The sequence below is a fragment of the Anser brachyrhynchus genome (genome assembly GCF_964034855.1).
Source record: "Anser brachyrhynchus genome assembly, chromosome: 13".
NCBI lineage: Eukaryota > Metazoa > Chordata > Aves > Anseriformes > Anatidae > Anser > Anser brachyrhynchus.
Window position 1 is genome coordinate 10,977,736 of NC_137708.1, and position 23,341 is coordinate 11,001,076.

The 23,341-nt window shown below is 52.2% G+C and overlaps 1 protein-coding gene across 1 annotated transcript in view; it reads left to right on the forward strand.

Moving 5' to 3' along the window:
• Positions 1 to 9,062: 9,062 nt before the first annotated feature.
• Positions 9,063 to 23,341, forward strand: part of LOC308177417 (gamma-aminobutyric acid receptor subunit beta-4) — an 86,703-nt gene continuing 72,424 nt past the window's right edge. The window contains exons 1-2 of the mRNA XM_080554692.1: positions 9,063 to 10,812; positions 14,474 to 14,562. Of these exons, the coding sequence (XP_080410818.1) occupies positions 10,733 to 10,812; positions 14,474 to 14,562 (169 nt within the window). The 5' untranslated portion in view covers positions 9,063 to 10,732. The remainder of the gene's footprint in view (positions 10,813 to 14,473; positions 14,563 to 23,341) is intronic.

Sequence of the window (23,341 nt, forward strand, 5' to 3'; positions counted from 1 at the left end):
AGCCCTAGCCAGGGCATTTTGGGGTTACTTTTCCCCAGAGCTTCCAGCGCCGGGCAATGATTTGCCCCTCATCAGCCCCTTTAAGGTGTCATCATCAGCACTTGACTTAATTAGGACATCTTGGTGTGATAAGCAGCCTTCTCCTGACCCCCGTGCTTCCACTGCGAATTAGATATAGCAAAGCAAACAGCTCCTCAGTCCCCGCAATGCCTCACCACCTCCCTGCCCTTGTCACTGCTGCAGGGGGTGGCAGGGCTGGAGGGAGCCCGCAGATCAGGGCAGCAGAGCCCGACTGCCCGGCCGGAGGCCAGCATGGTTTCTTTTAGAGCGTGTTTAAAGCACCAGCTTCCTTGGGAGATGTCCTACAGGGCTGGCCAGGAAATAAAGAAAAGAAAGTTTGATGATCTTCGCTTCTTTCCACCAGGGCGAAGATGCCAGCGGGAGAACTACAGCTGTAGATCTGAGTGCTGCCGCCAGGAGACAACAGCCTGCCCAGGGTGCCGGTGGGATCTGGGGAGAGGGAAGCAGTAGATCTGCTGCCTGGTCCAGCACACACCTGGCTGTCCTTTCTGGAGGTAAAAATATCCTTGCGGCCATCTGGGGAAGGGGCACAGGGCTCGTAATGGAAGAAAAAGCAAGAGCACACTGCTAACCAGCACTCGCCTGAGACTGGGAAAAGAGGAATCCCCTGGCATCAGGAGTGCCCCTTGTTTTGCCTGCTTGTCACAAGGCACGGATGGCTTGCAAGGTGAGGGGAGGTTGGATTGAACTAGGTGATCTCCAGAACCCCCTTGCAGTCGGTGTTTCTATGACTGAATCTCTGGTACTCACTGGCTTGTTGGTTCAGGTTTCTCTGCAGAACTGGGCAGACATTGCTGGAGGGATCGTGTGTTGATGATGAAGGGAAGAGATGAAGGTCTGGGTCCAGCCTGAGCTGTGGGTCACTTAGGCTTTGCAATACACTTCTGCTGGTGGTCCCAGGGGAGGCAGCAGTGGTATTTGCTTTTATTCAGTAAAAGAAACAAAACAGAATGCATCACTGATATCTGCAAAACCAACATGGCCAGCTGCTGGCTTTAGAAAATCACAACCAGACAGACGTGTGACCACACCATGTCTGTTCTCTTTGTGCCTGCTAGGATTTCTGAGCCTAGCATCAGGCCACCTCCTACAGCCTTTTACTTTACAAATGAGGGCCAGAAACTCTAAAGAAATAAAAGAGTAAGGTGAAGTTTCCAGGAATTGGGAGCTCAGGATCACACATCGCCTATGGGATCTGGACCAGCCAGCCCCCGGTGTGGGCACCCACTGCCCACCCAGCCAGGGCTTGCTGGGTCCCAGCACAGCCCAGCACAGCCCAGCACAGCCTGGGGTCCTGCCCACCTGGGCTGCTCCTGCCTGCGAGCCCCTACCTGCACATCCCACAGGGGTGCTGAGTGCTGTGGCCACTGCTATTCCCATTCATAAAGGAAAGTGCTTTTCCATCCCAGAGGAGTTTTGTACTTAAACTGCATTGCAGGAACACATTACAGCTCCCTTTCCAGTCGCTTTGTTCTCCTGCTTCCCTGCAGTTTCCTTGGAAAAGTTCATTTTCCCTGTGGACTTCCTTTAGATTTAAACATTTCCCCTCAATGGATTTGGTGAGCAGAGAAAGCTTCAATTTGGAATCTGAATAGAAATAATTTTTAGCACCTTGGTGTACAAATTATGGGCATACATTGAGAAAGCTTGTACACCTCTACCCATGCCTTGGTTCACAATATGTATGAGACACAGCCTCAATTTCAGTCAATAGCTTTCCAAGAGCTCTTGTGCAAACTTCAACTCACTTTCTACTACTTTCTGCAGCAGCTGGCACCAGCATAAAACAAATGTAACATGCTACTAAAGTGTTATGCACTCACCTTAGGCTGGTGCTAGCTGCAGCAGGAGGTGTTGGCTGGTGGAAAATCAGATGTTTCTGCTATTGCTTCAATTATAGATAGCTCTTCCTGTGAAAAGACTTTTCTGCCTGCGAAAAGGGCAGTGGAGTGAGAGGAGAGTGACCTGGCATGAGGAAGGCTGGGAGAAGATTCACAGCTCCTCTCTGCTCTGCATGGGGAACATGCGGTAACCTTCTTCTTCAGACATGTTTTCTGGCTATCACTATTTAAAAAAAAAAAAAAAAAAAAGAGTTCTTTCCTGAACAAAGCTCACATTATGGCAAGGACAGGCATGTTTAGTGACACAGCTGGCACGGGCAGGCTCAGCGTGACCAGCACACATCCTGGTCTCCCAACTGTTTCGTCCTGTGAGTGCCAGCTTCGGCCCAGAGGAAAGCTCCCCTTTGGCTCTTGAGCTCCATGCTCAACCCTAATTTGTAAAGGGAAAACAATTGGTTCATTTTCCCAGGAAACTCTTGTGATACAAGATGGAAATGATCCACAGAGAAAGACTGATCTTTTTCCTTGATGCTCATGATAGAAGATTATAACATGTTTTGTTCTGATAACAGAACAGTTTCAGTCCGTATCAGTTTAAATTTAGTATTGCATGATATTAGAAATTACAAGAAAGGTACAGATAAAACAAAACTTATTCCAAACATCTTAGAAGTAGCTGTAGTTAGGAAAAGTTGTTGCTTTTCTTTCCAAGTTGGGATAAATCAAGTCCTGAACTTGGAATTTCCTGCCAGGCAGCAGTCCTGTTATAATGCTGTTTTCAGTCAGGCTGGATGGAAAAGCATTAGGATGGAAAGAAACGAGCTAAAAGGTTTATCTTAATTATTAAGACTGTAGAGCAGAGCACGGGGAAACCACAGTCTGTTGCAACCCTGCTACTGCATCACTGTATGAGTGCGAACTAGATACCTTGTTTTATGTGCCCCAGAGGAAACATGGATGGATGCCTCCTCCTGAGGACACTGCGAGATGGCGTGCTTACTCTAAAAAAGCAAAAAGGGAAGCAAGAGAATGGCCAAAGGGACAGCTGACATCATTTATGCAACATATTTTGTGCAGGGACAGTCTTGTGTGGGGTTCAGTGCTGAAAGTGTGCTGAAATGCAAGCAGAAAGAGGTGGGGAAACCTCATGCACAGGACAAAACAACATCCCCAAACATTTCTTTGGGATGCCTGTGGCAGAGGTCTGCAGCCAGGACTTGTGGTGCCATGCTCCAAGGGGGGGAATTTCAAGCATGAGGTGCAGCGAGACCTGTGGCTTTGAGTGGGGTTACCCAGTCCAGGAGCATTTCTTGTGGATGGAAAGCAGTTGCTCTTCTTGTCTGTTTGCCCATGTCTTACTTTTTTTTTTTCTTCCAATTTTAATTTCCAAACAATTAAAGTAAAGAAAATGAAGAATAGACTCACACCTTCTGTGCTGAGTGAGCCAGACCTGTCAGCCTGAGCATCGTCCCTTAGGATAGCCCGACTGGGGCTGGGATCCTGTTGGGACTGGCCAGAGAGGTAGTGTTATACCCAGTGAAGCCTTGTGTGGATGCTCATTGCTCAGAAAAAAAGTCCCTCAGCCCAAATCAGCACAATCAACCTTGAAACTTGGGTGAGGTCTCCAGGGACTGTGAGGGCATCAGGAGTATACGAATTCCTTGGAGGAGAAGAAATCCGATTCAGAGGAAACCTGCATTTTCCTGCAGTTCCTTGGGGCAAAGAGAGACCAGAGCTCTCCCTGTGAGGTGACAGCCATGAGCCCTTGCAGCTCAGCCAGTGCCTAGGTGCCTTCCCTGGATCCTTCTTCCACCTCCCTTTCTCTGGCTTCTCTCTTTTCTTCCCTCTTCATTGGAATTTCTCTCCCTCATGCTCCTTGTCACGTTTCTGTGTCTGCCTTTGCTCCAAGACACATCCCCCTCTGCAGGGGCGCGCTCCCCTTCCCTGTGCCACGTGCGTGGAGCCGGAGGTGCTCCTCTCGGCACAGCCCTGCAGAAGGCTTGCCCTGTGCTCCATCCCTCCCAGCCTGTTACCAGGCAACACAGCATCACGCAGATCTCACTCCCAACCTCCAAAACAAAATGTCTATACGGGGGATTTTCCTCCTGCTCCTCCAGAGAGGAACCTCACGGACACATTGGCTGCTGGCTGTGCCTGAGCACTGCTCTGCCTGGGGCAGGGGGGCTGGGGTGAGGGCAAAGAAGGGGCACCTGTAACTTCTGGCACAGCTGGGACCGTTTCCTTGTCCCTTCCCTGCGCGGTGTGCCCATGCTTGACATCTTCTTCCCACTCCGCATTCAGAAGGGATTGGCAGGAAGGCTTCTGCCAAACTGGGGGACCGGCGCTGTGTTTGCCATTACACTGGTGCAAATCCAGAGTAATTCAGTTCAGGTCAAGGCAGTTTCTCACCAGCATAAGAAGGAACACAGAACTCATCTCAGTTGTTTTCTCTTCCCTGGCATTGGCATACATAACACACAAATTTGGGGCTTTGCACACTTACACAGGAGTTTTGTTTTCATGTCTACAGAGTGAATGCTCAAACGACTTCAGAAGTTGAGGCATGACCAGAGCTTACGAGCTGTCAGCAGGCTGATGGACTGTCAGACCTATTTCAGGAGCAAGACACATGTCACACTGTCTTCTATCCTATAATGTACAAATTGCATTTCATGACAGCAATATAACACTCCTGAGAGCAAATTTTGGCACAATTATCATCCTTCTCAGGTCGTAAAAGTCACTCAGCTCTTGGCCACCTGTTTTAGAGCTGTCAGCCAAAGCCCCTTGCAACCTCCGCAGTGGCTGAACACCATGAGAGAGCACACATGAATATTAGCTCACAGAAAATACGGAGTTAACGAGGAGAACACATCATGTGCCCAGTGAGAACGTTTTACAAATTCCCCATCCCAGACAGGAGCAGTTGTAGAGGAAGCACGTATCTGCCTCAATTTCCCACTTGAAAAATAAAACCGGGAATTTATGATAAGCAAAGGAGTAGGGTTGTTCCTTCCGCATTCGGTCTTGGAAAACTTGAAAGCAATTTTAAGTTCTCTCTTTTGTCTCTGCTCTGAGCAGACAGCTCCAATAGGCACCTCGATGTGTGCAACGCCAGTGTCCTTCACCTTCCAGCGGGGGGACTTCATGTGTTTGCTTCTCACCCTGGAGCTCTCAGCCTTTGGGACACTCCCTTCAGTAACATGTCTGTGCGGTCCTCCCATGACATTGCCACTTTTTATTGCCCTCCACCCCATGGCATCACAGGTCATCTTTCTTGTGTCCAGAGCAAATACTGCTTGGGTTCCCCCAAGCAGGAAAGGCATGGGAGGGAGCCCCTCTGTCTACAACCACTGGGTCGCTGCCCATGGAGGAGACCATCAGGAGCTTTGGGATAAATACAGATGAAATCTTGCTCACTCCTATGTGCCTGTGTAGGTGGGGGCTTGACCAGCATCAGGCTAATGGGGGAATTGGGTCCCCTGCAGCCTGCAGGCACAATTTCTTTTATTGTGTTTGCTGCAGCTCCTCAATGTAGGAAGTGAATGTGACAAAGCTTTGGGAGAAGACAGCTTCAGGTAGCACCTGCAAGGTTTGCTCTGGAAACTCCCTGTCCCTGTGGCCAGCGGATCCCAGGCGCCAATTTTGGGCTCCTCCTGCCTCCTGGGTGGTGGTGCTGAGAGGACCTCAAAGCACGAGACCTGTATGGGAGCTGAAGCCACCCACCCTTCCGTGTGGTGTTCATGAATATTTTTTTTTTACTTAGATCCTTGCAGCCCACTTCATTGCAACTTGCAGCACTTTTTTCTGGCTGCAGGACTGTACCCAGGAGGTCTGGCTGCGAAGGAGGCTGGTCTGCTGATGCAGATGGGAGGGAGCATCCCCAGCACTGAGGAGTGCCACAGCCTCTGAAACTGGGGAATGCCCAACAGACACGCTCCGTGTCAGAGCAGATCCCCACCATTAGCAATAAGGAGCGGGGAGGCATTTTTTGTCACTTCTTAATGGTCTGCAGGGGCTGGGGCTCCTTGTCCTTGCCTTGGGCCCTTCGCACTGCCAGTGGTAACATGATCGGAAATGCCAGTCCCAAAGGGCACCGCTGCTGTTCTGAATCGCAGTCATGGAAATTAAACTCGGGGCCTTTGATGTGCTAAGCTCCAACCCGAGGAAACCTTTTCCACAGACCAGGGGTTCACAGCCCTGAGGTGGGATGTGCAGGTGGGATAAGCTGAGGACACGTCGCTGCAGTAAGCAGCACCAGGCAGGCTCACGTGGCCGAGGAGCTGGCCCCGATGCCCACACAGAAGCCAGTAGCCAGAGGACATAGAGCCATCCATGCATTCGTGAGAGGACCGAGGGTCTGAGCTCTACTTCCCCTGGCACACATGTAGGAACAAACTCAGGCCTCCCTGGGTGCCCCAGCCCCTTAGGCTGCCCTGTGGCCCCAGCTCACTCGTCTCCCTCGTCACCAGCTTACACGGCAGATGCAGGTACGGCTCGAGCAGGTTGTCCCTGTGCCACAGGCCCGGAGTAGTGGCACTGCCACTCTACGGGCTGTCCGCATGGCTTGTGAGTCTGTGGCATGGGGACACCACCATGCAGAGAGCTGTTCTTTCACTGCAGATCCAGGAGCTAAAGCTTCTCAATAACCACAGCTGTCACAGCACTTCCACACTCATAATCGAAGGGCCTTCACTAGGCCGTACCGTTTTTCAGATGAAAGAAAGCTCAAACCAGACTTGTAAGAAAAGATGGCTGAAATGGGAGGTGGTGCGTGAACCCATCTCTGTTGAGAATCCTTCCTGCCACACTTTCCATCCTCTGGCTAAAGAGATTTGAGCACAGGCAAGATGCGCGGCTGCGTGCAAAGCTCTGCTCACCAGTTCACCCATTCACAGCTCCTAAAAATAGCGAACATTTCCGCTCACTCCAGAGAATTCTGCACTATCTTGCAAAGTGATGAAAGATCTTTAACTCAGCAAAGATGGAGAACCCTGACTATAGACTATGCCTTTGGGATATTTCTTTGGATATATACAGCTTCTAGCACATGGTGTGTCCAGGCACAGCGGCTCACAGGGCTGATATGTTAGGGAGTGATTTGTGATTTAAAGGGCACAGGGTTGCCAAAAATGATGGTCCCAGCTGTCTGAGCAGTTGCTGGTTGATGTCTACCACATCATTACATGGGGGTAGTGACTTGTGGTCTCTTTCAGGGCCAATGCCTGAGGGTGATTACGTGACACTATAATTGCTGGTGGAGCCTTTGTCCAGCGGGATGGCTTGAGGAAAAACCTTTCCTGCTGGGAACCCAAGACCTGGAACTGCAAAAGGAACTGCACCGCCTTGCTGCACTACTTGTGCAGCCCCTCAGGGCAGCACTGATTTCTCTCTCCCATGGCACGAACCCAAAGATGGAGGGGGCACATGGACAGACACACAGCAAGTGCTGGACAGTTAAACACCAAAGAGAAAATAAAAAATAAAACAAAAACAAAAAATAAAAATAAAAATAAAAGGGGGGTGGGGGACAACCTGCACTATGGTGGCTATAGACCAGAAGCCATGATCTGCCATGATCTGTGGAGGCTTTTGGCACAACACTGTCACACTGCCTGTGACCCTGTGACTTGGAGCCAGGGGTGGCCACAGGATGAGAAGGGAGGTCATGGTGTGGAGCTTGCAGCAGAGCAACAAGCAGGGGGGGAGTTCACGTGAGTGATTTAATAGCGGAGGACAGCAAAAGGCCATGAACAAAATCCTCCATGGCCTCTTTGGGATGATTAGAACCACAGCATGTCATCTCCAGCAGCCTCTCATAGCTCTAGTTGGACTCAGAATATGAACTTCAGAAAAAAGAAACACTGCTGGGCTCTCTCTGGAGAGAAGAAGGGGAGGAAGACACAGCCCTTGGGGTTTTGGGGGGAGGCTCGAGGCTGCCGGTCTTCTGGAGGGAGAGAAACAAACACCTCAGTGAGCATCTTCACGTATCAAATGCGCATCAGCCTTAATGAGACTCAGCAGAGATGGGTGACTAATTCCAGAGCAGTCATTTATTCGTGAACATGGCTTCAGGTAGATTATTCAAGAGCACACAATGGTTTCTTTGAATGCATTTGCTGCTAAGCAATTGGCTTCCCAAAGTTTCACGTTGTGGCTGAGTGGTCAGATAATTCATGTGACACGGTTTCTGCTCCCGACTGGGTGAACTTGCAAGCACAAATGTCACCATTTGTGAACATAATTTTCCTCTTCATGTATACCTCTGACATTTGCTTTCCACTTACCTTTTTGCCAGTAACATGCAATCACAGCTGGTGGGACGGAGCAGTGCTAACGGGCCACAGAAGGAAGGAGGGGAGCGGCCCGGGGGGGCTAAATGGGGCCTCTGGTGCCCAGAGAGAGGCAAATGCTGCTCGGCTCCCCCAGGAGCTTCTCTCTGGTACCCAGCAGCTTAAATCGGAATAAGTGTTTCAGAAATGTGCTGCTGCCAGGAGATCTGTGCACTGCAGCAGCAGTTGGTGAGGTTAATGCCACACCGTGCAGGGCTGGCAGCGAGGGGAGCTGGGGCTGCTCGTGTCGGGCTCAGGGCTCCCAGGGGCACATGTGTGTGGGGGGGAACACGACAGGGTCCCCATGTGTCTGTGCCAGGGCTGGCTGTGTCCTGCAGCACGAGGCCGTGCACTCCGGATGAGCCACGAGAAACCAAAAAGGAGACAGTCTGCCACGTGGAAATGGTGGAATTGTCTGATCTGGGGCTTGGGGCTGAGCCTGGCCAAGTACAGCTCAGATCTGCTGGGCTGGTTCTTTTTCTGCAGGAAAATATCTGCAAGAAAATTCTGCGGCAATTTTCCTATTGTTTTGGAAGAGCGCCTTAGCAAAGGTGAACCCCTCCAGCCACAGGTATGATGGGAGATGAGCAGGGCCCATTTTCCACCATCAGGGGCTTTCAAGCCTCATCCTGCCCAGCTGTAGCCACACATCTGCTCTGCCCTCTTGGCCCAGAGGGCTTGGAGAGCTTCCACACACAGGTGTCAGCCAGTGTCGGCAGGGTACAGGAGGAGGGGAGCCCCCTTCTCCGAGGGCCCGCTCCCAGCTGCCCAGACCTCCGGACAGGAGAGCTCGTGTGGTTCCTCCTAGGGCTGCAGCTTCTGCTCTGCGCTCACAGTGCTGCTGGGTCTCTTCCCAGGAAAAATTCCTCCATGGAAATCCATCACCACATGCCTGATCTAGAGATGCAGAGCTCCTTAATTATATTACTTTTTTTAAGATAAAAATCAGAAGCTGATACACAGGAGATTGACCGTGAAGATTTCAATAACGGTTACCATGTCAGGGGGCAAAACTATAGCACCTGGAGCTGAGCCTCAGCAGCATTTCTGGAAGTTTAGGCTCCCTTTTCCCAAACTTTGTTGTGCCTGTAATGCAGCACTCCCTGGGGAAAGCTGAGTATCCCTGCTGAGTTGGGCTTCCCTGGCCTGGAGAAACTCCCAACCCCACCAGAAGCTTCATTAGATCTTCCCCAGCTCCCCAGGATTCCACCAGGCCCCTGTGCCCTGGGGCGTGGAGGGACTTTCAGTAAATCACCTTCTCCTTTATGTCTGTGGCTGAAGGAAGAAGCCCAGCCTTTGCTGCTCACACCATTTCAGACACCAGCACCCAGCAGCTCCTGCAGCTCAGCCACTCTTGTCCAGGAGCATCCCCCTGCCTGCCAAAACGCTCCCACCTTTCTCTCCCAGTCTCTCCCCTGCTCCCCCCTCCCCAGGAAAGAGCACGAATTCCCCTCTGCAAGCCGGCAGGGGTTAATGCTGTCAGCCATGACGTCAGGATCCCAATTTGCCCGGAGAGTCCCCCTCCCCATCCCCAAACTCCCTCTCTCCTCCCCTCCTCTTGTGACTTTGCAATGAGCAGCAAAACTCCACAGGAGCTGCGGCAACAGCACTAGGGAGAGATCCAGTCCTCCCTCGGAGAGCAGCCCTTCCCGCAGACAGGGATTTATTTATTTTCTACACATGCATATATGCATTTCTTCATTTACCGGGTTGCGTTTGATTTTCCCTTCCCCCCCCCCTTTTTTTTTTAACCCTTTCAGAAAAGCCCCAACCCATCCAAGCGATGAGCCCCAGCTTTCCGTAAAATAAAACAACAGCGCGGTGGGGTTGCCTTGCCTCCCCTTCCCCCCTGGAAAATAAAGAGGGAGGGGGGAGCAGGTAGGTAAAATCCAGAATAAAATTGTGTTGCTAGATAACTCACAGCTCCCCCCTCGCGCGCGCACACACACACACACACACCACTCTCTTTCTCCTCCTCCTCTTCTCTGAAGGTGGGTAGCAGGAGCCATGCAACATCTGCAGAACCGGATGGCAAAAGAGCAGGAGGAAAAATAATCCAAGTGGAGTGCTCAGGGGACGTTGAGTTCTTTTTTTTTTTTTTTTTTCCTTTTTTTTTTTTCTTCTTCTTCTCCTGCGTACCTGTGAGATTCAATTTCACATTTTGCTAAGCCCATTTTGGGGCATTTTGTTTTTCTTTCTCTTGGGATTTTCTCCATTGCCAGAGGATGTCTCTTGTTGAGAGGATGCTGAAAGGAAGAAGAAACGAATTCTTTGACTGGCACTGAAGGAGGGGGGGGGATATTTTTCCCCCACGTTTTAATTTTTCTCATTATTCTCTTTCTCTAGGAAATCACTAACTGGGGGGGGTTGGTTTCTTTTTTTCCCTCCCCCCCTTTTCTTGGAGGGGGTTTTCAGGAGATCCATCCTTCTTTCCCCTCCCCTCCAAAGATTTTTTTTTCATCCTTCGTCTTTGTGGAAATGTGGACATTTCAGGCAGACAGATTGAGTGGAATTGTCTCTGCTTTGGCAGCTCTTTGTCTCGCCTGCTGTGCGCAAAGGTAAGGATTGCGATCCCAGCCCGCAGGGACAGGGGGGCTGACACAGGATTTGTTTGTTTTGTTTGGGGGGGGTTCTCCATCGATCTGCGTGTGGGAAAGGGGAGTGGGTCCTTTCCCCAAATCGCTTCCCCTGCTGCCTGCTGCTGTTATTTCCCAATCCGTGACATTTTAGGGGGAGGAGGGATGCTCATCCATGAGATGTGGAGCAGGCTCGCTGCAGACGGAGCCCACCTCGCAGCCCACTTGCAGCACGTCCCCCCCCTCCGTGCTTGACCTGGGGGAAAATGGCAAAAGGAGCTGTTTTGCTGGGGAACATGGTGTCCATGGAAGCCGAGAGAGTGCACGGCACCGAGCTGTGTGCATACGCAGCCGGGCACAGGGCTGCCTTGGCCATGCCCGTGTGCACACACACGGTCCACACGCAGCCACACTCACATCCAAGCGTGCTGTGCCTTCACCAGAGCCCCGGCTCTGCGGTGCACAGGAGGCAATGCCTACGTCTGTGACTACACTCAGATTTATGGCATGCCACATAATCATTCGGGGGGGGGGGGGGGGGGCAAGCCACTCAGATACATCCCTGCATGCGCACATTAATCGGTGCCTGTTGGGGTGCACACGCATGTGTGTCACGACACGCCGACAGCACAGCACAGTTTACCTGCTCTGTGTGTAGCCATGCAAATGCTCGCACTGATTCCCTGAGCACTCGAGCTGCAGCTGTTCCTGCTGCATGCCTTGAGCTCTCCGAGCAATCCCAGCAGCCAGAGGCGTAGGCACCCATCCAGCCTGGACAAGGTGTACGGAGCACACCTGTTTGCTCCGGCACAGGCAATTACCTGCCGCCTTCACACGCCAGAGCAGCGCTGCCTACTCCTCACCCTCCCTTCTCACGCGTGTGGGCAGGTGCCTTTGTACCTGTGTGCACGAAGTCTGCTGGGGTGGGAGCTGGGGCATCGCCTTGCCCAGCCACGCACGCTGAGCAGTGCGCTCCCGAGGCACAGATGCAGGTCCCTACCCAGGCTTGCAGATCTGTATATACAAGGATTTATGTTCCCATAGTTATAAACACGCACATGCGCAGTCATGGCCACCTTCTCCACACCATTTGGGCATGGTTCTGCTGGGTACGGACACACACACAGGCGTGCCTAGAGGCGGTGTCCAAGCAATCGTGTAAAGAGCAATGCCCACATCAGTAGTCTGTGTTCAGACATGTCCCTGCATGTGCGTTTATACCTGCTTGTATCCTGGACCGAGAGTCCCCCGTAGTCCCAATGTACATCTCTGCACATCCTGGGGACAAACCACTCTGCCATGTGCACATGCCTCCAGCTACTCCCACACACCCCCGCCAGCAGCACGGTGTGCATGTATGTTGCTGTTTGGCTGCAAATGTACGTGTGTATGTAAAGCACATGCACGCCCACACAGCCAGGGACACAGTATTCAAAAATTCAGTTCACAGGCTGGATGTACGTGCTCCCTCAGCGGATGCAGACCCACATTTGCCAGGAATAGCACTTGCATGCAGCTGCTCGCCCACAGCTGGGCAAATGCACAACTTGCCTGTGCAGTGGGAGGGAAATGGCTTTTTGGATCAGAAAGAGCACTGAGAGACATGAGACCTTGCCCATAAACACGATGCCAGCTTATACCCTCACGGGGCCAGCTGGTATCTGAGGAGGAGGAAGGAGCCCAGCCTCCCTCTTCCCACTCTGCCCCTTTCTGCAGGGCCCCTGGCACGCTGCTTGCTGTCTCTGCCTCGGTTTCTTTGCCACTGTGAAGGAGGCAACACGGCTTCTGAGCTTGGGGCCTGTGAGGGGCCTGTGAGGGGCTGAAGAGAAGTGTCTAAACCCCCCTGAGAAATACTGAATATGGAAATCTATGAATATGGAAATGTGTACCCAGGAGTGACTATCTAGAGATGAATAAATGCTGGTGCACACTATCAATCCACAGTGAGTGTATACACAAAAACACAATGCAAAAACTCACATACCTGCATAGAAATCCACAGGTGCAGACAGACCTTGCAAGTACAGGCACTGTGTTGTGAAAATGTCCACCTGTGTGTACGTCTCTAGCCTTTTTTCAGTGAACAAAGCGATGCAATCAAGAGCTATCTCTTTGTAAGGTGCCCAGTCAGGAGGGCAGCTCAGGCACAACCCCAGCACAAGTGCTGAGCGGTTTGTCCACGCACGAAGCTGGGCCTGAGAGGTATGCCATCTCACATTCATACATCACTACTCAGCTGAGAAACCCCTGCACATCCCCTGCCTGGGCATCCAGAACCTCAACGCATGCCCAGACTCCCTGGCGATCCCGTTGCCTCCACCCACACCTGTAAGGAGAGCCTGGCCACCCGGGAGCCCAGCCTCTGGCACCCACAAACGCCTGTTTACGTGTACCTGCCCAAATCACATCCACACCCCAGCGTGGACATCCTGACCTAACCCGACAGAGCAGGTTCTGCACCTGTAATCCCCTCCACGCAGACTTGGAGGTGGTCACGCACATGCACACACGCTCGAGCACATCTGCCACAGCTGCAGCCCTGACGTTCAGTGCTTTCCTGTGCCTGCATGTGTGCGTGCCCACGCAGGTACCCTGCAGAGTCAGCAGAGGGTGCAGACCTGTCTGTGTGTGGACGCACGGACATGTCAGCACAAACCCCCGTGTCTGTCCGGAGAGGTGCAGGGCTGGCTGGCAGAGGTAGCGTTACGGTGTGCCTTGCTTTCGCCTTGGATGGATGTGGGAGGCAGTGTTGACAGGGAGACATGCTGTTTTGGTGGGTGACTGCAAAGAGCAGCGCTTGTCACCGGCAGGGCCCCTATTCTTATGCAAAACAGGGGATGGAGGTTGGCACAGGGGCTGGGTTTCAGTTGAGAGAACCTGTATACCCCGCAGCATTGAATAGCTTCAATATTTTTAGCATCCTCTGCATTCCGGTTTCCCACCTTCAGCTTTGCATAGGCTCGTGGGCTGCTTTCAGAGAGAGCCCCCTTCTCACTGGAGGGGCTGGAGCAGCGCTAGGGAGGGCAGCAACCCCTGCCCGGCTGTCAGAGGGCTGGGAGGGACAGGAGCCGGGCCCTGGCACGCAGCGAAAGATGGACTCTCCTTCCCTTCTCTGCCTCTCGAGTCGCGTTGCTAAGAAGCCATGGTGATGCCGAGTGGCAGAAAATGAATGTTCACATGCCAAAGACTGTCTGCGTGCTACGGCCATAGGAGCGATGCTTTTTCCTGTGCCTCAGGAACACGAAGGCACAGCTGGGCGTGCAAGACAGCAGCGCTTGCACGGGGATGTGGCAGTGCAGGCTGCGTGCTGGGGGCAGGTGTGCAGCAGGGACCTCAGTGCGGGACGGCTCCACGCTGTGTTGGGTGAGATGAGGAGAAAGTGCCCAGCGAGGCGGGCTGGTGGCCAGCAGCACAGGGCGAGCAGTGGCCACGCAGGGGTCCTGCGGGATGGCCGGGACACAGACACGCACCAGGAGGCAGTGCGGGGTGCGTGGTGCTGAGGGGTGCGGGACATGCAAGGGGTCCTGGGGGATGCCGCGGGACGTGAGGGGTGCTGCGGTGGTGCTGCCTGGCTGGGACCTCCACCCACGGGGCTGGGAGCGCGCAGGATGACGACCAACCTCTCTGTGCTTTTTTATTTCAGCCCCTCCACTGGGAATATTTCTGTGGTGAAAGAGATCGTGGACAAACTGCTAAAGGGCTATGATGTCCGCCTCAGGCCTGACTTTGGAGGTATGGTGACCGGCCTGCAGCGTGCTCCCTCCTGCCTCACCTCCCCTTCTTGCCTCCTGGTTTTCCTCTCCATCACCCCTCTCCTCCCACCCTTCCCACCCTGCTCTTTCCCACCCCTGGCTCCCTGGTGCCCCAGTGCCTGCCTTGGTCCTCCAGCTCCCATGCTGGGTGCTGAGCTCCGTAGTGCTTGGGTCAGCCAATCTCGCTTGGGCCACGTTCAACCTTGCTGAGAGCCACTGGAGAGCAGAAATGTGGGGAGGAAAAAAACAAAAAGAAAAGGAATCCTACTCCAAATTCACAGATTCTGTACACAGATGGGGGATTGTCCATGATGGGATGTTTCTGGGGACTTCTTGCTGGGACAAATGCTCTGGATTTTCTCTGCTCTGATATTACCTCCATCAAGGACCACAGGTTACACTTCCACCACTTCTGCTGCTCCCCGTGCCAGAATTTTTGGCTATTTTCCCTGCAGCAGGTTGGGGTGTCCACTGGCAGGGCTGTCAGTCAGTCTGCCGGGCTGCACCCCTCAATAACGATATGGGATAAAATAATCCCCGAGGAGCTGGTGTCCTCACTGCTACTCTGTAGGAGATGGAGAGACCTGCGATTCCTCTCTTGTGTCCTGTGAACAGAAAGGAGAATGGGAAGGCCTGTTATTTGCCACCCTGGTGGAGATAAGATACGAAATAATCCTTGGGTATCATCATCCTGCTGGGTACTGCTAAGGTCCATTATGGGAGACAAGCAGGCAGTGGAGAGCCCACGACTGGCCACGTAGTGGGGGGATTTGGAGCACTTCTGGCTTCACCTGCCGTGCTTGGCTGTTTTTGTGTTTTTCCGGGCAATGCCAGTTCCTGCTCAGGAGGATGAGTGTGGATCTGGGGGAGCTTCAGCCTGCAGGAGGACAGGAGCCACGGCCAGGTGTTCTCCAGGCAGCTGCTGGGAAGGGATTTCATTCGGGGGCTTTCGAGGGGAAGAGATGCCAACGGTGGGCAAGGAAGGAATTTTATCCCAAATGGCCTGATCCAAAGCTCCTTGCAGCTGGGGGCAGGGGAATATCCCCACTGATTCCATCAGGTTTTGCAGTCACCCCGGTGCCAGGAGGGCAGTGTGAGGTGCTGCTGGCCCTGGCCTCGTGGGGGCTGTGGGGTGGGGGCGATGCTCATCCCTCTACGGGGCAGCCGGGTGGTCACCTCAGTGCATGGGGTGCAGCTTTGGGGGGGCTTGCAAGAAAAATGGATTCCTCCCTCTTTGTCTTCTCCTTTGAATGTGGGATATGGCTGGATTTGATTTAAGGGGTCTGTCTGGGAAACATGAAATGCCCTCTTAGCTGACCAGCCCCAATCACGAGAATTGGTGCAGTCGCATTTTATGAGGGGGAGAACTGCAGAGATGACATAAAAACTGCAAGGAAAACCACCTCGTAAGCCTCTGAGATGATTTTGATCCAGTAAAACAGCAGGTGACCTGGCTCCACAGGGGCACGGAGCAGAGGGGCGCTGGGGGTGCCGTGGGGAGCCGTGGGGGTCCCGGCTCACAGCCTGCACACCCTGCCCATGCCCCTGGGACAGCCAGCTCACCCCGGGGCACACCGCCACATCCGTCAGCACAGGTGCTGGCCATGCTGCCGGGTCTGTGCCATGCACAGGCTGGGCATGCATCACATTTCTGGCTGTAAAATGGATGGTTTGGGGAAACCATCTCAGCTTATTTGATTTTACCATGAATACCCAAAGTACAAACTGCATTCTCCTCAGACGAGCAGAGAAAGAGAAAGACAGCAGTAGCTCTCTTTCCCTGTATGCATCTCACCATTGCCTTTCATCCTCTCTTGGCCTTCCCTCTGCTCAGGAGAGCACAGTCCCGGCTGGCAGCACCCACAATCGTGCCGCTGGTGCTCAGTGTGCAGGGACATCCTAGCTCTGAGCATGTCTGGCCCTGTGCCCTTGAGGATGAGTTTCTGTGTACAAAAATTGCCCCTGCAGCATTTACAAACAAGGGAAGGATGGGCTGAGGGGTGGGTCTGAACGCTGGAGATCGTTTGCATTGCACACATGGAAAAGGTGTAGAGGTCTCCTCGCACCATCGCTGTCTCCAGAGCTCACCAGTTCCCTGAGATTTGGGGCCAAATCCGTTGCCAGGGTCAATCCAGAGGGATCACACCAGGACTCATCCATCCCCTTGTGGCTTCTGGTCCCAGGAGACCAGGCTGTTCTCCAGGACACTGCCCCATGCCCTGGCTGCTGGGCAGGATGGGTGTAAGCCATCTCCGCTTGGGAAGGTGATCACTTCACCCATTTGGGACCTCATCCTGGAAAGACCAGTTAGGATCAGCTGTAAACGGCTGAGACAATATCCTGGAAGGGTGGCAGGTCCTGCTTGGAGCCATGTGCCCTGGAGAAGCAGCATGCGGCTGTCTCAGGGCTGGGCCCAGTGACTGAGGTCTCTGGCTGGACAGGCAGCTGCCTGCAGGAGTGGGCAGCAGGAGCAAAGCGGCTCCTCTCCCCTGCTGGCACCAAGGAACACGCTCTCCTCTTTCACTCTCACACCCTGGGTCCATTGCCTTCTCCACGGCCAGGATTTGACTCTGGTCCACCTGCAGTGACAGGCTCAGATCTGAGGCAGACAGGTGCAGAAATCAGCCCACTGGCCTCAAAGCAAAGAATGCTACTCCCCGCCTCTCCCTGGGGAAGAAAGGATTTCCAACAGCACCTTCTTGTCCTGCTGCCTCCATCCAAGGGCCCTCCTCATCCCTGCACCCCCACTGCCCCCGGGATGCGGTACTTCAACAGCTCCAAATGCAACTCACAGTTCCCCAGTCCTCTTTTTTTTTTTCTTTTTTTTTTTTTTTGAGAGAGAGAAAGAGAACTCCGACTAATGCCAAAAGGAGGACAGGCCTGCTGGGGATTGCAGTTCACTTTTTAATTTTGAGATGCCTCGTTAGCTCTGGGCCGAGCTGAGTGGCTGAGAAGCGTCAGCCACTCGCTCGCCTCCCCTCTCCCCCACCCCCTGGAAACCCATCAGGGCACTGAGTGGGTCGGCTCTCGGGGGCCTGGGAGCTGAGCTGAACAGGGGGAAACAAAGGAGAAAGGGGGGAAGCTGGAGCCGTGTAGCGGTGACGGAAAAATCTGGGAGCACCTCCTCCAGAAAGCCCCCCTGCATCAGCAGGGGCAGCCCAAGGGAATCCCAAGCCAGGAGAAGTGGAGTGGAGGGGGTGCTGTTGAAGTGGATGCTGTGGGACCAGCAGGTACTTGAGTCTTTGGGGCACAGGTGATAAATCCTTCCGGCCCGCGGAGCCCTGGACAGTCCCCTCTTACCTCCCAGTCACTGTCCCCCAGATCCCAGAGGATCACACCAGGCCGGGGAGATGTAGGACACCGGCAGGGTGAGACATACAGTGACCACAGCACCCAGTTTTCAGGGGCTGGGCAGGACTGCGGCGGGGCACTGGGATATCCAGTGCACAGGAGGGATCTGCAGGGTAGGAGAAAGACCCAGCCAACCATCCCAGCCTGCTGAAGAGAGAAATCTCTGCCCTGGTACTGCAAGAATGTGGCAGTGGTGGGGAGCGAGGTTTTTTGGCAGGATGAGCTGTGGAGCCGGGGAGCCTGCCTCACCGGGACACCAAAGGGCAGGCGGGTGGGATCCGGCTGGCCCGAGGGATGGGCGGCACAGAGGGCATTGCCACCTTGCAGTGGGTAGGTTGCAAGCCAGGCCACGGTGCAGCAAGCAGGGTGCTCACGATTTAGGGCTGGATGAGCAGCAGATGCTGCAGATCAGGTCTGGGAAGCATTGCAGAGCTACGGGTGGGGGAGAGAGGGAGAGGGAGCTTTCGGAGCAGCACCCTGGTTCTTGTAAATGCTCTTAAGCACTCACTTCCAGAAGCGTTAGTTCCATAGGAGGGGAAAAAATAAAAAAGAAAAGAAAAAAAAAAAGAAAAAAAAAAGAAAAAAGAAAAGAAAAAAAAAAGAGAAAGTAAATGAAGACTGTCTTGCCCCAGGGTAGAGAAGGCAATGAAGGAATGGCAGGAGGATCCCGCTTGAGCTCAGTGACTCAGCTGCTCTCTGTTGGTGCACCATCTCCAGCCCAAAACTTTGCAAGAGTTTCAAGCAGATCTTGTCTCTGCGTCTTTCCCAGGAGCTGATGGAAAGGGGCCCCTGCATGGCTTCCCAGCATCATTTACTGATCTTCTTAGCCAAAAAAGTAAGGGGAGAATATTCTCTTCTCCTTGCCCCCAGCCCACCTAGAAATTATAGGGTTCCTAGTGTTTCTCCTGGGTGACGTGCACAGTGCCTGAAAATGTGTGGTAAAAAGGGAATGATGGGGAAACCTTCAGGATTACACAGTAATTCCTGTGTTTCCATGTCTGTGGGTCCAGCAGCCTCCAGTTTTTATTCAAACTCCCCTAAGGAGAATTAGAGCTTGGTGGGGGGTCTGGGATCAAAATGAACCTGTGCTCTGCTCCTCGCCTGCTCTGCAGCAGGGACCTGGCTTTCCAGCTTCCACCACTCTGGCCCAGTATCACCACTCTCCTCTGAGACACGAACCCCTCCTTAGCTGCAATACCTTGCCCTCCCTGCTTTGCTCCTCCTGCTCTCACCCCCCCCTGCTCCAGCACTCCTGCACCCTCTCGTGGTCCCAGCCCCAAGTTCAGCGGACTTGGCGGTGAAATCCTTAGCCACTCTCTGCGTAACGATATCCCTTGAAGCCCAGAATTGTAAAAATAAATGATTGCTGATGCATAAAGTGTTGCAGTGAAGCACCGTCGGTGGTTCAGGGCTCGGAAACCAGCGGGGCTGGCAGCAGAGCGGCTGTGTTGGCTGGCACAACTGCGGCAGCAGGCGGCGGGGGCCCGAGCCCTGGCCCACCAGCCCTGCGTGCCTGGGAAACAACTGGTCTTACTGGTGCTGTACGGGAAGGGTATTCGGTGTCTTACGTAGTCAAGGCTGGCAGCGTTGCTGGCTCTTATCGCTAAGACTCCCTGAAAAGGTCCCTGTTTTCCACTGCGTATACAGCTTGGCCACTGTGCTTGTGTTTTTTTTTGTTTGGTTTGTTTTGTTGCTTTTTTTTTTTTCCATGTAGCTAGCTTGCTTTGACTTTTCCGAGGGGAAGGGGGAAATTTTAGGCAAAATGATTCAGACGTTTCTGAGAACAAGCCAAGGCACATACATGCTGGGTTTTTTTCCTCCTTCAAAATGTTGGGGGGTGAAGCTGGCAGCCCCCCCAGCAGGGCTGGCCCGGTGCGTGCACAGCCAGGTGCCCAGCACCACCACCAACCCAGCTGGCACCAGCATCTCGGCCCCACCACCTCCACCCCATCACAAAAGCCTGGCTACAGCAGGAAATATCCCCCTTCCTTCCCTGTACCCAGCTCTGTGTCTGAAAGCAGAGTGGTGAATTAAATCAGAAGGGAAAAAGGCATAAACTGAGGAAGGAGAAGCAGGAGCTGTCTGGAGACGTCAGCAAACCCCTGTGCCACCCAGGGCCAAAGCAAAGGTGGCTAAGCCATGAGGGCCACCAGTAGCCCCACTCTCCTTCCTAAGCAAAGGGTGCTAAGCAAAGGGTGCTCTTGGTCAGTGAAACTGGCTACAGCTGCGCAGCCCCCACTGCCTCCCCCATTTACATGACTTCTGGCTCCAGACCATGGGTCACATCCTCTCTAGGGCTAATCCAGAAGGAAGATGACAACCTCCTGCTGTTGTGTCTTACTTCATTAGCTGAAGTGGCAGGAAATGAAAGGATCCAGTCCTTCTTGGGACATATGTGGATGTTAACACATTGCCACATGATGGGGTTTCTATTTTTTTCACTTTGCTCTTTTTATAGGAAATACATACTGTGATAAGGACTTTGAGGCTGTAAAGTCTCAGGACTTTAGAAAAGCCAGAACTGAGGTTGCTGCCTGCCTCTGTGTTTGGTCCCCTTGTGAGGGTGCATCCGGAGATGAGATCCAGCAACATCTTCCTCCTGCACACCTCTCCAGAGGACCCAAGAGATGCCTTTTATACATGGAGCTGCTCCTTCATGTTCCCCTCGTTTAAAACCAGCCCAGGCTGGGAGCATGATGGTGGGGACTAGCTGAGGTGGTCACAGAAGATGATTAGGACAGGTTGAGCCAACAAAAAAGTGGAGTGATCTGCAAGTCTGGTGCAAAGCCTAGGACTGAGCAGGCGTGAATGTGTTTACACTTCCCCTCTGGGACCCACCCAGTCTTGGAGAACAGGACCCAGCTACACAAACAGCTCCTTGCCTTTCCTGGAGGCCTCCCCCTCACTCGCTGCATGGCTAGCAGGTTCTTCAGCAAATCAGGCAGGGACCCCACTGACAACGCTGTCCTCTGGTATATAATCCTGCGTCATCCTCAGAGTAAATCCATCCTCTATTGAACGAGGAAGAGGAATGAACAAGGATCCTGTGGATTGTTTAATTAAAAACTGCCTCCATAAGATCCATTCAGCAGCGGGCATCGTTCTACCTAAGTTTCATCCCCTTTGTTTTTTTTTTTGGGGGGGTACAGTAATACTTTAGAATATTAGAGCAGTCCCTTCCTCCAGTGTGACAGAGCTTGCAGACCTCTTGTTGCATGTTGAGCATATTTATGTGTCCTTCTGTGGCCCTACAAGATCCTTATTTTCTTCCTTCGGAGACGGGAAGCTCTGGGTGGTATGACAAAGAGAGCAGTGAAGGTGGGTTCCCCCAGCTCTCAGCACAGAGTAAAATTGGATTTGGGTGTCTGAGCAATCTGTATGCCTGCCCTAGATCAGTGCTTGGTAGCACCAAGTGGTTTCTGGGTTTGGTAACCAGTGAAGGACATGGAGCCCTGCTGTCATCCATAAAGCCACTGTGTTTTCACAGCAACAGGAGCTGTTGATTCTCTTGTCTATGACGAATCCCACATAGGATTATTGCATTCAGTTGCCTTCCTCCTTCCTTTTCCCCCTTTCCCCACCTTCCCACCCCTGACACAGCCACTTTCAGTGCTGCTGGAGCTGATCCTCGGCAGTGCACTGTGGCTGGTGTAGGGCTCTGAGATCTCTCTCCCTAAAAGAAAGATGTCAACATTGTTTTTGCAAAGCATTTATTCCGTGAATTTTGCCTCTTTGCTTAGTCTTAGATTTTTTTATTACTGAAATAAAATGTATTCAAGTTATTGATTAGCAGAAAAAATCCAATAATTCTTAATTAATTAACTGATCAAAAGCAGGCTGTTATTTATAGCCAGACTGGAGGATGTTTGCCATCTCACCTGGGCACATCTTTCTCCTTGATTAATATCTAAAGAACATTCAAACATTTCTGAGTCTATTCTGCCAGTAAACTTGCCTTCTAGGGACTGTCACTGCAAGCAAAATGTGAAAAGAGTGCAAAATCCATTAGTACAAGTCTTTTTGATTACTCAAAATATATTCCCACAGCCCTAGAGCTGTTCATCAGAGCAGCTTTACATATCTGCATTGTTCATTTCCTAAGACTCCCAATATCCCAGCTAGGCAGAAAAATATTTTTAACCCATAGAGCATGAAATGTAAAAGACCAGGGATAAGCTGTAGCTTTACTCTTACATGAAGCACAGACTATGTGTGCATGTCAGTTTTCTCACCTATGTCTGGTTCAAAGAAAAAAAAAGGCAGGAGGCTATTAAAGTGTCAGGCTGAACTGATGTAACACAGTTCTTCAGCCATAGTGACAGCATTTGGTGTGGAAGACTCCAAGATTCATTCTTGCAGATAGCCCTTGGTGGGGTTTCTTAAGTGTCTATTTATATCTTGATATTTCATGTGAAATATCATGCACTTGTTAAAACATCACTAGAAACACGGGCAAGACAAATGAAGTGCTTAATGATGGCATAAAGCCCATTAAAGGAACTCACATCATATACGTGAGAGAGGGAGAAATGCTGGATGGTGCAGCCCTATAGCATGAATAGATCTGTCAGATAAACAGGTATTCTGTTGATCCAGTGATTGATCCTGTTCCCGTTAAATGGAAAGCAACAAAGCTCTGCTCAGCCAGCCCTTCCTCCCAGGCTGTAGGAGCACTGCTGTTTGCTTTGAGCAGGGTATGAATTTCAGCCTGGTTTGGAGAACACTGATCATGCAATTCCTATAGGCTATTCTTCTGATTTGGGCATTTATTCTTGGTTCTGTGTCAGAGCTAAAAACTCTTTTTCTTCTCTGATCTTCCCTCCCTTCCCTTTCTGTTCCTTTCTGTCTCTTCCGCCCTTTGTACTCCTGCAGGAATAGTGCTGTTAAGTAATTGTGCACTTACAGACGTCTGTGCTTGTGACAGGGGTGAGCCTCAGCCAAACCTACCAGGGCTTGAATTTCCCTCCCCAGACCTCAGGACCTCTCAGTTCAAGTCTGGGATGGCTCGGAGTACCGTTATGGTTGGAAAAGAGCCTCTGTAAAAATTACATCTTGTTGTTCCATATTTATTCTCCCTCAGTGGTTTCCATGTCAAATTTGCTCAGTTTACCAGTCAAAACAAGATATTTCTACCTGCCAGCTCTGCCAGCTCAGCCCGGGCTCTGGAAATCAAGCTGTGCTCTCTCTGCTCTGGACATCATCACCAGCCAAAAAGGATTCTCGAATCGGGGCTGAGCTGGATGTGATTTTGATTATGCATGAATATAATTTGTTCTCAGGTAGTATTATGGGCTCTGTGCGACAGCGGCGAGGCTTCTGTGCTGTACAAATATTGACTAACAGATCCTCCACGCAACCTGTGGGCTGATGGACTTCTGCTGGCTCCATTTTACATCTAGTGGACACCA